The sequence below is a fragment of the Tachysurus vachellii genome, chromosome 13, assembly GCF_030014155.1.
Source record: "Tachysurus vachellii isolate PV-2020 chromosome 13, HZAU_Pvac_v1, whole genome shotgun sequence".
NCBI lineage: Eukaryota > Metazoa > Chordata > Actinopteri > Siluriformes > Bagridae > Tachysurus > Tachysurus vachellii.
The window spans coordinates 13472385-13487817 of NC_083472.1; the positions used below are offsets into that span (position 1 = coordinate 13472385).

Here is a 15433-nt window from a genome sequence, read left to right on the forward strand (position 1 = left end):
TTCATTCTTCATGGTTGTGTCTAGCTATGAATTTCCGACTACTAAGTCTAATAATCTAGCAATCTGAAGTATACAGAAGGTGCTGGTCTACACTGTTGTCTGTTTTTGTTTGGAACCACCAGATCCAGCTCTGCAGTACAAAGGTAATATTAATACACACAAAATGTATTTTAAACAGACACAGAAAGGATCGTATGTGATTCCTGTTAATTTTTGTGTTTCTGCCATCTACAGATTTTGCTAACAGATCTGTACATTTAAAATAAATAAGTAAAAAAAAACATCAAATACATCTAAATCTATAGACTAATCACAGTGAACAGACACCTTTTAAGATATGATTTAAATGTACATTAAGAAGGCAGTATGAACTGTTCCGGTACATTAAACATGTAACACTAGGTCATACATGGACAGCTTAAGTGTACATGTTATGTGGAATTTACTTTGTCACTGCAGTAACAATGTTTTAACCTATTAAATCTGCATCTCGTGTAATGTTCTGAAATATTTCATGTGTTGCCACTTTTTAATAAGTTGCGAGTCTATATTTACAAACCTGAGATAACTCTCAGAGGTGATCTAAGGATCTATCTGCATGTTCTATTTACAAATCTTTCATTTTGAAATCTGTCATTGTAATAGGATTATTTAAAAATCATTAAAAGGATATTTACACTGCAGGTGATTGAACATATGATTGCACAATTCATATTATTTGTACCTGGGTGAGGTATTAAATAAAATGACCATCTTTTATCCTGCTTTGACAATAGTAGAAGTATGCTGTGGGCTCCATATGCTTATTTCTAGCTGCCCGAACTGACAAGGAAGGATTATGTAGCTTGATGTTTTACAGTTATATTCATGTACAGTAAAGTGCAAATAAACAAGACATTACATACAGACAGACATACATACAAGTCTTCTTATTTCTCTTTGGCTGAGGTGAGCCAAAAACAAACAGCACACACTGTGCCACTTTGGAAACAGTCACTTAATATGGCAAGGGAGATGCATGGTGGCAGAGTCACTGTGTCCAAACAGCTCACAGACAAGACTCATGACAGGAGCATAATGACACTTTTAAGGCATATTTGTGAACAGTCTTGATGTTAGTTTTAGCGTGGAGTCATGAGGCTGCCTAGTGTACCTAAACAGGACAACTGTGTAGATCTGCTTTGTAGAGATGAACATTCAGCTTCTGCTACGATCTGCTTCCGTTCAACAGACATCACATCAGCAGGATTGCCTGTGCAGTGACCCTCCACAGCAGCAGGATCTGTTTTTAAGGTATGTATGCCCATTCACGCCTCAATCCTTAGGGCCTATTGCCAGTAATACCATGACTCTTTTTGGTGTCCTTTAAGGACTGTACGGTGGAGGTTTATCATCGGGTGGATAATAAGGAGGAGAATAGCGTGGAGGAATCATAGTGGGCCACATGTGACTGGCTCCAGACTGTGAGTCATCAGATAGGCCAGAAGAGTCAGGAAACATGTTGGAAACCTGCAATGACAATGATTATTAGTGTGATTATTATATTTGGTGGTATACAGTGCATTAGCTTTGAAGGACATTAAATAACAGTTGATGTGAAATGAGTAACACTTAGTTATTTCTTAATGATGGACTCAGAGGAAACAAAATGATTTAATGGCAATGATGTTGGAAGCACTCTGAATTGTATGAGTCTACAGAACATCCACAATGGCTTAACATTCAGAAAATTTTAGTTGCATACAGATGAAAGGACAAAAAAATTGACCTTAAGTATTATTTACAATGGTCTCACTAAAACAAGACTAGACATACCCATCTTAGCTGGACTGCGGTACAACAATCAGACATTCATTCTCACATCACTAGCTATCAGTGCAAAACTAAAATGAACAGAGATGAGTCTGATGCTTAAGATCCTACCACCATAACAATGATGAAATGGCTCTTAAAACTCTAAGAGCACATACTAAAAATGCATTTTGTGACTGATCCAAGACTAGTTGGTTTGGTCAAAAAAAAAAAAAAAAAAAAAAATCTAACTTTTTGGCTGTGTACACCATCAAAATGGTGGGAACAAAATGTGCACTGCTGTAACAATGACAGCAGATGCAGGGTAAGAGCACACATCAGATTTTAATTAGGACTTGGTAGTCTGAGTTAGTAATAAACATTTTTCCCATAAAAAATGTAATAAAATAGCTGTACAACTTGCTTTTCTTATTCTGCTTTGCTTTACTCATGGCTACACACATACAGTCCTGCTCACCATTATTGCCACCCATGAACTTTATGTACATATTGTGGAATATCTACTGAAGGAAATTTATCAAGTGAAACAACATATTACTACAGATAGCTTGTGTTTGATACAAAACAGCAAATGATGAACATTTAATATTATAAACATTATGAGGAAAACAAAATATAATGCTTGCCGTGTCAATTGTATTGGCACCCTTTGCTGCAAATCAGTATGGAAACACAATTTGGCTCACCTGTTGCAAATCACAAATGAGGATCACCTGTGATGAATTGCCGCCACCCATGTGACATGAATTAGCCAATGAATGACCATTTTGGTGTTTTAAAAAGCCACCTGTTTTTCCCTCTTCATGTGTGACAATAGTAAAGACAAGGGAGCAAGCACAAGACCTACAAAGGGTATAAGGCCATATCCAAAGACCTTGGTATCCCCGTTTCAACGGTGTGTAATGTTATTAAGAAGTTTTCCAGGCAACTGTCAAGAACCTCCCTGTACATGGGGGGAAGAGAAAAATTGATGACAGAAGTCTTGGAAGGTTGGGGCGAATGGTGGAAAAAACACCACGTCAAACATCTAAAGACCTGAAGACCAACCTGGAGCAGTCTGGCGTGATTGTTTCAACAAGTACCACACGCCACACACTAAACAAATGGGCTTTATGGGCGGAGGCCAAGGAAGACCCCATTGCTGAAGAAAAGTCATAAAAAGGAACGATTGATCTTCGCGAAAGAGAACCTGGACAAATCTCAAGCCTTCTGGGACAATGTTTTATGGACAGATGAAACAAAAGTGGAGCTTTTTGGTAATGCACCCAAACAGTATGTTTACAGATGGCACAAAGAAGCCTTTAAGGAAAAGAACACCATACCAACAGTCAAGCATGGTGGAGGATCCATAATGCTGTGGGGTTGCTTTGCTGCATCTCGTACTGGAGGCCTTGACCGTATCACAGGCATCATGATTATTATCAAGAAGATTATCAAGCAATTCTAGAGCGAAATGTCTTGCCCAGTGTAAGGAAACTTGGTTTGAGGTGAGGATCATGGGTCCTCCAGCAAGATAAAGACCCAAAGCACACCTCCAAAAGCATGCAGGAATGGTTGAAAGGGAAAAAATGGACTGTTTTAAAATGGCCAGCAATGAGTCCTGATCTCAATCCAATTGAAAATATTTGGGGGGAGCTGAAATCCATTGGAGAAAGGAACCCTGCAAATGTTCAAGAGCTTGAGCATATTGCAAAGGAAGTGTGGGAGAAAATACCACCAGAGAAGTGCAAGAAGCTTATAGATGGATATAAACATTTGGAGGCTGTCATCGCTGCCAAAGGGAGTGCAACCAACTATTAAGAAGGGGTGCCAATATTAGTGCACATGCTGGTTTTCTGTTTTTTCCTTTGGAATTACAATATCTATGTTGAAATAACAATTGTCTTTGTTAAATTACTTTCGACCTCCAATTAAAAGATCCTGCTGATATAAATTTGGTACATTTCCATTTATTTCTGAAGACATTCACTCAGTTATGCAAAACATGAAGGGGTGCCAATAATGGTGACTGTATCTACACACATACTCAAATCACTGCTTACATAAGATACACACATAAAATACAGTGGTGTGAAAGTATTGGTCACCTTCCTGATTATTATTATTATTATTATTATTACTTTAATGTCAGATCAAAGATCTTTAATTTCAGATCAAACAAATGTAAAAATTAGTCAAAGATGATAAGTAAACACAACATGCAGTTTCTAAATGAAGGCTTTTATTATTAAGGGAAAACAAAATCCAAACCCACATGGCCCTGTGTGAAAAAGTGTTTACCCCCCTGTTAAAACATAACCGTGGTTTGCCACACCCAGGCCTGATTACTGCCACACCTGTTCACAATCAAGAAATCACTTAAATAAGACCTGACTGACAAAGTGAAGTAGACCAAAAGATCCTCAAAAGCTACACACCATGCCGAGATCCAAAGAAATTCAGGAACAAATGAGAAATGACGTAATTGAGATTTATCAGTCTGGAAAAGGTTATAAAGCTATTTTTAAAGCTTTAGACTCCAGCAAACTACAATGAGAGCCATTATCCATAAATAGCAAAAACATGGAACAGTGGTGAACCTTCCCAGGACCAAAATTACCCCAAGAGCGCAGTGACGACTCATCCAAGATGTCACAAAAGACCCCACAACAACATTTAAGGTCAGCGTTCATGACTCTACCATAAGACGGAACTCTGCCACGCAGGCCATTTTTGCCCAGTTTCTAAGACGAAAACTGCTGCTGAGCAAAAAGAACAAAGGCTCGTCTCAGATTTGCCAGAAAACATCTTGATGATCCCCAAGACTTTTGGGAAAATACTCTGTGGACTGACGAGACAAAAGTTGAGCTTTTTGGAAGGTGTGTCCCCCATTACATCAGGCGTAAAGGTAACACTGCATTTCATCATACCAACAGTAAAATATGGTGGTGGTAGTGTGATGGTCTGGGGCTGTTTTGCTGCTCCAGGAGCTGGAAGACTTGCTGTGATAAATGGAACCATGAATTCTGCTGTCTACCAAAAAATCCTGAATGACAATGCATCAGCAGGTTCGTGACCTCAAACCTCCAAAACAAACCAGCAAGTCCACCTCTGAATGAATGGCTGAAGAAAAACAAAATGAAGACTTTGGAGTGGCCTAGTCAAAGTCCTGACCTGAATCCTATTGAGATGCTGTGGCATGACCTTAAAAAGGCGGTTCATGCTTGAAAACCCTCCAATGTGGCTGAATTACAACAATTCTGCAACGACGAGTGGACTCATTGCAAGTTATCGCAAAGGCTTGATTGCAGTTCTTGCTTCTAAGGTTATTAGGTTTAGGGGGCAAGCACTTTTTCACACAGCCATGTAGGTTTGGATTTTGTTTTCCCTTAATAATAAAAACCTTCATTTACAAACTGCATGTTGTTTACCTGTGTTATCTTTGACTAATATTTAAATTTGTTTGATGATCTGAAACATTAAAGTGTGACAAACATGCAAAAATCAGGAAGGGGCAAACACTTTCACACCACTGTACGTACTCATATGAGACATTGCATAGATTCATGGGATTTAACAGGGCTCTAGTGTGCTGCATTAGTCAGCATGCCTAGCTTGTCTGCAAACACCACTCTCTCCCATTGCAGACCCAAACTACAGCACCCCTTCACCTGTTACAGTCACATACACAGAGCCTCCATGCCCAGTGTAAAATATGGTGGTAAACCATTGATGTTTTGGGGCTCTTTTACCTTTTGTTCTCTTATGCTTAATCATATGAACTATCAAAGTGGCTCATGACCATAGATTTAGGTGGGACACTGATATTAATAATGACCTAATATGAACAAATACAAGTCCAATACTGTATATACTATAGTATTGCAGCTTATTTTGAATGGTTGGTTTTACATGTACCTTCTCAGTCAGATGTAAAAATCAAGGCTGTCAAGTTTTAGCAAATTTCCTGTTTCAAAACATTACAATAAGAACTGAGTAATAAAGTAAAATAACTTTCACTTCTTTTAGCTGTATGAGTGTTTTAGAAAGATTTGTGGTCATCACTAAAGCAAATCAGCTGTGCGGTGGACAAGCCTAGTAAGTTATGGGTGATTGGCATTTATAAATACAGTATACAGACAAAAGTATGAATGAAATCAGTGTTTCCAGTGTTGTAATGTAACGGAGTACAAATACTTTGTTACTGTACTTAAATTTAAATAGCGAAGTTTCTACTTATGTCAACTTTCACTTTTACTCCACTACATTTCCTAGATAAAATGTATACTTTTACTCTGATATATTTCCACTAAGCATCTTCGTTACTCGTTACTACAAAATAAAATCAGAAGAAATGTGTGCGACTGCAATAAGGGAGGATTGCATTACGCTCCTAGATTGCATTACGCTCTGCACGCTCTATTTCAGCGTAATGTTGCCGAAGGAGCAGTGGCGGAGCCAGAGGGGTGTCCAGGGTGGCACTGAACATCCCTGACATCTGAATTACCACCCTGAATTTTTATTTGATAGCATTGGAAGTTTGGTGATGATTGACATCTCATTTCACTTATCAAAAGAAGACTTTGTTTGGTTGCGGCACCGCTCAACATTTCAAATCCACCAATCAATGACAAGAAAGAGTTGAGTGGTAGAGAAGAATACTGTAACAGTCTAACACTAAAACATCAAATTTCGGTAAGTTTTGAGATTAATCATCAGGATTTAGTTTTCCAGAAAAATATTTCGAAAATTACATTGCTATATAAATTGACGTTAGACGCTATTAACAGATTAATTAGACAAGAGAGATCGGTTTGTTCACCAGTTTAGCCATAATATACATTACGTTGACATTTGTGCTAGTTATACACGTATACAGTGCAGTGTCTGTGTGTAAGTCTTTAACTGTTTAGCTAATATGAGGTAACTAGTTTTACAGCTGTCAGTGTTTAATGTTGTTATTAAACTATGTATCTGGTAATGTTACTCAAAAGATTACTGCAATTGCAGACAGCCTGTTAGCTATCATAAAGGTGATTAAAGTAGTCATTTATGCTGACAGTTGATTTTAAAGTGCAATTATTATAGTGGGATTTGTAGTTAAAGTTGAGTTTTAATGAAAAAAAATCTGTATTTGATGCTTAAATGTATTATATTCATGTGTCATATTTTTACATAGGGTCAATAAAAAAAATTAAAAGAAAGGCAGAGTTATCACACTTCTTTTTAAAGAAGCAAACACATAGAGATCAGGTGCAAACAGACCCCAGCCCAGCCTCCAGCCCCTGCATCACCACAGTACCCCAGAGCAGCTTCCTGCCTGATGCTAGTAGTCAGACTTCACAAGAACCACCAACAGGTTTGAGAACCCACCAGGCAGTCAGTCAGTTAGTCAGTCACATGTCCAATTCAGAATTTAAGTTTAGCTTGTTATAGATGGTTTCATCAGTTTAGGCTTTACATAAAAATGTAATTAAGTGTTGATTTATGTGTGACATACACAAGATAAAATTCTAACACAATATATTATAAATTATAAAATAGATTATGAGAGATATATACTACCTCTAATGAGCAATTATGGAATTCATCCATGCTCGTTATCTTAATGTGTGTCATAGTCTATGGACCCCCTAAAGTTGCCTTGGCCACCCCCTGGCCACCCCTTTTGCAAGAAATGTTTCTGTACGTTGGAATGAAAGATTCGTCCTACCGGATGAAGTGCCTCTTATGCCTACCGAAAATCACTGAAATTTTACTTTTTTACTTTTACTTCAAATAGTTAAGTACATTAAATATCAGAAAATTACTTTTGATACTTAAGTACAGTATATATCAGATACTTTAAGACTTTAACTTGAGTAATATACTAAAAGGTAACTTTCACTTCTACCAAAGTCTTTTTCTTTGTAAAAGTACGATACTTGTACTTTTGCTCAAGTATTGCTTTCTAGTACTTTATACAACTGAATACTTTGGTTAAAGGTAGTTGGTTTGGCTTTTGCAAACATTTATTAAAAGGCAACTTGCCACCCCTGTAACTGTAAAATTTCACTCAGAACTGTCCTATCGGTTCCTTCTTCTCAAGTAAAAATGTCCATAGAGTGAGCATGGGGATAGAAAAATGCTGCCCTTTGGACCTCTATTAGCAGTTGCAGTTTCCATTCTGACAACCAGCAACAATAAGTTATAAGTGCCGTCACAGTGTAACTAATATAGGAAAGTAGGAAACAATCACCTATGCCAGTATGTGTAGAACAGACATCTGGCAGTGTACATAAATGAAGAACTGTGGTTATACTGTATAAATGCAGAAATTCCACTTTGGTAGAGGTAAATCTTTGTTCCAGAAATGTTGTTGCTCATCTCTGTACTTCTTTGCAAAATTCCCATTTGTCCTTCAGATTCTTACCGCTGAGTTTTCACAGACAGCTCTCTGGACTTCATATAGGTGTATCATTTTCGTCAACAAATTCACATTTGAAACCATGGCTCAAGCCAAGACTAGACTTTCTGAGTTTTAATTTTTTAAACTGTCAATCTATTTCATGTCAGTTGAAGCTGAAATTATGATCTATTGCCATATATTCGTCTTTTGATCTCAAACCCAAATGTCTTTAATGTATAGAAAAAAACCTTACCACTTCAATGATTTTGGAAAACATGGTATATTAATATTAGTTGTCCTGAGCTTTGAGTTATGGCTGACTTAGTAACATTTGCTAGCCATCTAGCTGATATATTAATCAAAGAATAGGTAGCTGTACCAAAACTTTTAATGCAATGTACCAACTGAAAATATCCTGGTGAACCAAAGTCAACAACTCTCTGAATAGAATCTTGTTCTGTCAGTTAAGTTCATTTAAAAAGCAATGACTGGTAAACTTACCAAGCTACTCGCTTAATTGTTATGAAATTGTTATGCGAGGACGTGATGGTCCAGCGGTCAAGGTGCTGGGTTCCTAATCAGAAGGTCGGGGTTCAAGCCCACAAGCTGCTGAGACATCTACATTGGGTCCTTGAGCAAGGCCTTAACCTCTCCTGCTCCAGGGGCACCGCACGATGGCTGACCCTGCGCTCTGATCCCATAATAGCCTGGGATATTCGAAAACCTGGGGCAGTCGTGGCCTTAGAGATTGGTTGGCACTTAGAGAGATGGCACTTTGTTCACGGTGTGTGTGTGGCAATGTGTGTTCACTGCTGTGTGCACTTTGGATGGGTTAAATGCAGAGAACGAATTCTGAGTATGGATCACCATCAAATATGACTAATATTAGCTGCTTTGGTTCATCACTTCTACACGTTTCTAGTAATAATTCTGGTGAAAGCTCTAGTAACAATGAGCTAGCTTAAACATCAAAATGAGCAACATCTGCTGTATGCACTTTTTCTAAGAAAACCTGCTCAACAGATATCAGATGGCACAAAGGTAATGCTGATTACCTGGAGGTCGTAGGCAGTATAAGGTGGCAGGCAGGGGGCAGTGTTGTAGAAGGAGTTGGGGGTGGTTGGGGCATGAGCCTCAGGGGCTGCTGGGGTAGCCAGAGAATCTGGTTCACATGTGTCAGGGGCTGTAGATGGCATCTTAAAAACAGATATAATAAACAATAGTCCAAAAAAAAAAAGGACAAACACACACACATATACATTAGGCAAAATTTGTTCAGTTTTATACCCTGTAGTAGAAAGATTTCACTCAGAATCTTGAATAATCTGAATATTGAATACTTGCTTTGTCTTAATTTAGAAGCAATTTTCTAGAATATTGAATTTTTTTTTTTAATTAATGTTTGAAAATATAAAATGTTTTGGTATTGACTCAATAATGCAGATATTAAAATAAACTTCTAGAACAAAATTTATACTAAAACTAAATTTAAACTTCTACACAGAACCGTAATGCATTATATACAAGGGGGCTTTAGTGAGAGGAGGGGATGGACAAGAGGTGGGTTGAATCGCCAGGTAATATGACTGTCACTTTGTGATCACGATGAGTTTACTTATGTGTGTTTCATTTGTTCTTTCAGAAGAAAGAGGAGCACCATTATGCAAAGAGAGAGGGACAGTCCTGACAAAAGTCACACCTAACACACAATCCCACATGCTGGGGCATGAGCATGGAAAGTGTTAATGAACCTAACCTAAATATTTTAACAGTGTAAGAAAAATAAAGTGAGCCTGAAGCTCTGTCAAGAGTTGGCCATCTCTTATATCCTCCCAAGTCAAGTCAAGCCAACTTCACACACACATGGTTTTACATGGTTTTTCTTCCACTAATTGAGGTTCCCTTTGAAAGAACAGGCATGGACCTCTCTCAGCCATTAAAACTGACTGGACAAGGCCATTGGTTTCTGCTAGTTTTTCTGGACTATGCAATGCAATACCCAGAAGCAGTGGCTCTTTGAAACATTTCAACATGCATTGTTGTGGAGGCAATATTTTGAGCTATCTCGCATGTCAAAATAACTAAAGAAAACCTGACAGACCAGGGCACCTCTTTCATGTCATTCACCCTTTGTGAACTATATCATTTGTAAGATCGTTTATTATTTATATCATGCTCTAAATTACCTAAAAATGGTACTTTGAGGTCACATAGCGAGTTTGGGAAGTTGACTATAAGGTCAGGCAGATGGATACAGATAATACACTAAAAATATATCACCTCCTTTAAGTACCTGCCATATGCCTTTTACTCAGTGCTTTTTCCATGAAGGCACTCTAACATAAAGGCCTGGTTAATGGATTATTTTTAAAGATGGTTGTTCTTCTAGCAGGTTCTCAGATCTCTGCAGAGGACTTCTGAAGTTCTGAGTGATTATTTGGTTCTTGGTCACCTCCCTCACCAAGGCCCTTTGAACCGTAGCTGGTATTCCTCTAGTAATTACTGGGTTTGGCCAGATGCCCAACTCTAGGAAGAATCCTAGATTGTGAATCCATGCTTTTTTCTATTTCACAATTACAGAGCCCACTGTACTTTAGAACATTCAAAGCTTTAGAAATGGTTTCATACCTTATCCTTTTATCTATGTATCGACACATTTGACAGCAAATGTCTACAGAGATTTTCTTGGATTTTATGGCCTGGTATTTGGACTAACATGAATTGTGAATTGTTGAACCATATTACACGTAGTTTAATTAGATTTTAGTTAGAATTTTTAAAAAATTTGAAAAATCCCATTTTAAATTATAGCTTTAAGACAAACCAGTTAAAATACCAGTTAAAATAGATATCTGGATTTTTAGGATGGAATAAAAAACAGTGGACTGTTGTTCTATCTAGGATCTACTGTACAGCAGTTAATGAAGAGAAATGAATGTGTGAATTCATTATTCCCTGGTAGTGTAGTATGCTTGGTCCAATTCACAAGGTTACAAATTCAAACCAATTCAATATTTAAATTCTACCATGTCCTTGAAGGTTCCGAGCACTGCTGCTGTGATGATACCCAGGAAGAAGGCAATGATGTTGAGAATGGTGGCAGACCACAACAGGTGGTAAAGGTACACAACATCTTGGCAACTGTGCACATCTGTGTACTCATGGTAGCCTCCTCTGGGGTCAACATGGCTGTCCAAAGGGGCATAAAAAAGCATTTAAACAAAAGCTACTTAAAATGAATTTGTATCAACAAGTCACAAAAAATAAAGCAACAAGAAAAAAAAGACTTTCGTGCAAGAACAATGAAAGTGCCAGGGTCTGTCAGTGCACATCACTCTTAAGAAAAGCATAACATAAATGAAATATCCAATCCTTAAATTTACCCTACAAGGTTTTTAAGGTTTTATTAAGACCACAAATGAGTTACTTTCCATTAGGATACTATGGAACTGCTTGTGGCATTCCAAAATAAGGTCTGGTTTTCACTTCAGGAAGATTCACCAGGAAAAAACTTTTCACATTTCAAAAATACCATGTTTCCAATGGTGCAACCTTTACACAGCCACACTGAGTACTTCAACCACAACAAATTATGGCGTGTCAATGTTGTCGAAGGAGCTAAAAATAAAAACAACCTACTTCCAAATCATGGACGTTTTCCTAATTTTTTTCAAAACATCTTTACTCTGAAGTCCCAAAAGAGGATGTTCTCTGAAACATAAGTAAACACAGGCGGTCTTTTCCAACAGAGCTTGAGGCAAAAGAAATCACGCTTTGTGAAAGCAAATAGAAACTGTAACATAAGCAAGATAAAGTAAAGATAGCGCTATTTAACTTAAGAGCTGCTTAGAAACAGGAAACAGGCTGAGAGGGCAAAGGTCTCGTACATACTTCCCACAGTTGTAGAGGTCACAGCAGTAGCATGTCTTACTCTTCACACGCAGGTTACATGATACACGCGACGCTGTCTGGCAGTGAACCTAATAACAGAAGAGGAAATCTGAGTATGTGAATGCTCCATTTCTATCTAAAAGCAAGCAGTAACTACTCTCATATGCAATTACTTAGCCTATTAGGATATATAAAATGTGTGAGGTTATAACGTGAAGAATGAACTCACATCCACATCAAAGGCTGTTACACTGGAGTAGTATTCACATCGACCAGCATAAACAGGTCGGAGGTCCTGTGGGATGACAGTACAACTGAAATAAGCACATAATGGGAAAATAGTGTACACAAACTAACTGTTTCTTTTTGAAATATCAGAAATAGAAAATCTCACGATGTGTCTTGCAGCAAAAACGCCATCCACTATCGCACAACATAATGAAGCCACCACACCAAAGCTGATAAAGACGATGGAAGCTACCAGCTGCAACAGAGACAAGAACTTACTGTGAAATGCAGGATCTACACAGTACACAGCCTCACAATCCACTCTTGTAATTTATTCATTTTTATAATCACTCTGCCCAAATTCTCCTGTTACATCCACCTTTGTTGCATTTCAGTGTTGGTACACTGCAGCATCATGATGTAATTCAACATTCTCTTTGAACAGAGGCCGATTCTGGCTACATCAGGTATTTCAGTATAACTAATAAAGAGTGTGGTGCCATTAGTTTGTGTATCTTCTACACACTGTAGTCATGGGTCATTAAGTGTGAAGCCCTTAGCAGAGGATATGATGAGAGCAAATTCATTCCCTTCTCTGGTGCCCCTATCTGGCTCTATGCCTAGCTCCCCTTGAATGAGCTCTCCTCTCCTTTATCACACTCAAACAGGGAGGATTTAATTGCACATCATCCCATTCTTCCTGCAATCAACACAGCTCTGGTGGAGAGAGGGAGCTGAACACACCCAGTGATGTACCACATTCTACAACTGACAGTTGTACTAGGTGCAAACCTTGCATTGAAAGGCACTGCAGGACAGCTAATTTTCAAAAATGTAAATGGCATTTTAGCAGTCTGCTTATCCTTTTAGCAGCTCTAAGTTCTCACAAACAATCCAATTTAAGCCACTATGTAAGCACTGAATTGTGCCCATTTAACACTTGCTCCTGGCAGTCCACAACGTCTAAGATTTCCTAGATCTTCTGTTTTGCCATTTTCCCCCCAATACCTTCCTGTCTGGACTCCCATCCTGCTCCTCTTACACAGTGCTATTTCTGGGTGTATCTCACCAAAGTCCCTGGAACATATTCTAATGTTTAAACTGTTGAACGGACCTATCCCCATGTTATAACGGCACAAGACAAATCATAAATACATTTGAAAACGTGTGTCTCCAAATGAAAGAACTGTCAATTTTCTCATGAAGAAGCAATGCTGTGTCCCTGTCATGATGCAGTGTAATTTGTATGATGCAGAGCCCAAAGAAAAAAACAACAACAAACAGAAAGAAGGAAATAGAAAACCACTTACCATCTGCCTCTTATTCTCAATTAAATGAGCCCCAATGATTCCGAGAAAGGAGCCAAAACCAAGCTAAAAATAACAGGATAGATGTTATTACTGGTTTATCACAGACAGAGATGTATCATTTTTATATAATCTCACTCATTCATATTTCACACAGTATCAATTTGCATTTTCAGCATTTGATGTCTGTTGGAGGTTTTTAAGTTGATAATTCAAGTGCCGTTACATTCCAGTTATAACTATCAACTTCTTAATTAGCTCATTACATAATCTAATCTTAAAAGATTATGAAGATTCTTTGCCTTATTGAATGCGCTATGGACAGTTTATGTACACAGACTTTTATTTCTATGCACAATAGAACACTAGGAACTAATCTTTCTAAGACATCAACAATAAATGATAATTATTCACATTTATTTTTAGTTCTCTGGTGTGTAAAATGATTTTTTAAATACATTTTCGCATGAATACATACAATGACTCCAGGATAGTAGCCTCCAACTGTAATGTTCTTTGTCCTTGTGGTGGCAGCCAAGCCAAAGATTAGTATAAGTATAGACACTACAAATAACAATGCAGTCACAGTAATGGACTTTCTCTTCCTCCTTTTGAAAGACCCTGTAAAAAGACAATAAGTAGGTCAATGCAATGAAAATATGTAAGCATCTCTGAGGGCATATGCCAGTTAAGCTTTATCAGATTACATCAGATTTTTTTTTTCAAAGAGCCTACATCCAAACTCAATACAATCATTTATACACATCTGTGAAACACTTTAGTGCGGTTTCATTGTCTCAAACACCACTATTGTCATCAGCCATGCTGATAACTAAAAGCCATATTGATCATGGAAGCCATTTTGTTTGCATGGCTATCAATTATAAATGACATCATGAATGATTACTTTTTATTTTATTGTTTACAATATTAAAAAAACTGTAAACAAAGCATCCAGAGCAATAAAGGTGGTTGGTCTTCAGGTTACTGACCTCAGGCTTGTGAGTCTAGAGTTCAGTGAATCTGAAAACACCTCGACTCTTTCTGGTTTTTATAGCAGATCAAGTTGCTCTACATGTAAAGTGTAGAGTTAAAACCCAGAGTGCAAGTAGGATTTCATTGGTCAGCAAATTAGCGACCATTAACATCCACCGCCACACCTACAGGGTTAAATTGTACCCTACATCATCGCATCAAATCATAACGAACAATAGTAAAAACCAATACAGTAGATTTGTCCTGTACTGTATATCATGACTTTTAGGACTGGAAGGTAAACCGTTCAGCTTGAATGGGACAATGTTATTCTTGTAGCATCAATCAAACAATGCGCAATGAAGAAGCGACGTTAAATAAGCGGCAACGTTAATATTCATTCATACACGGTGCAGAAACACGTCTAAATCTAGACTAATCGAAAATAATGTTATATCCGCACAAAAGCCAATCCGTAGAGCTGAACGGCATTGACCTTGCACGTACCCATAGCATCGGACATGGGGATCCCAGCAGCTTGCGCGTTCACTCCGGCTGGCATTATTGGAGGATCTCTAGCATGAATTGCAGTTATGTGTTAAGACTAAAAATGAAACCCCTTAACGAGACGAGACGTATTTTTCCGCTCGCCTTAGCTGTCATATTAGAGCGTTTAGCTCAACCGTCCTAACTCACTGCCGTCCTCGTGTTTTGGTCCAAAAAACGCAGCCTTTGCGCATGCGCTCTGTGCTCCCTCCACACGCGCGACACGAGGAATATCATCACCAATGCATTTAGCATAAGGACTTATTTTCACACACAATAGCTGTCTGTTAAGAATGTGAACTCTAAC

At 38.0% G+C, this 15433-nt stretch overlaps 1 protein-coding gene across 1 annotated transcript; it reads right to left on the reverse strand.

Moving 5' to 3' along the window:
* Positions 1 to 82: 82 nt before the first annotated feature.
* tmem255a (transmembrane protein 255A) lies at positions 83 to 15345 on the reverse strand. Its single transcript, XM_060885964.1, has 10 exons — positions 15088 to 15345; positions 14084 to 14226; positions 13609 to 13671; positions 12465 to 12554; positions 12300 to 12365; positions 12071 to 12159; positions 11819 to 11890; positions 11206 to 11368; positions 9235 to 9375; positions 83 to 1509 (listed from the first exon to the last, which is right to left on the reverse strand). Exons 1-10 carry the CDS (start codon positions 15140 to 15142, stop codon positions 1366 to 1368), a joined length of 1026 nt encoding a protein of 341 aa, XP_060741947.1. The 5' UTR covers positions 15143 to 15345; the 3' UTR covers positions 83 to 1365.
* Between the last annotated feature and the right edge of the window lie 88 nt (positions 15346 to 15433).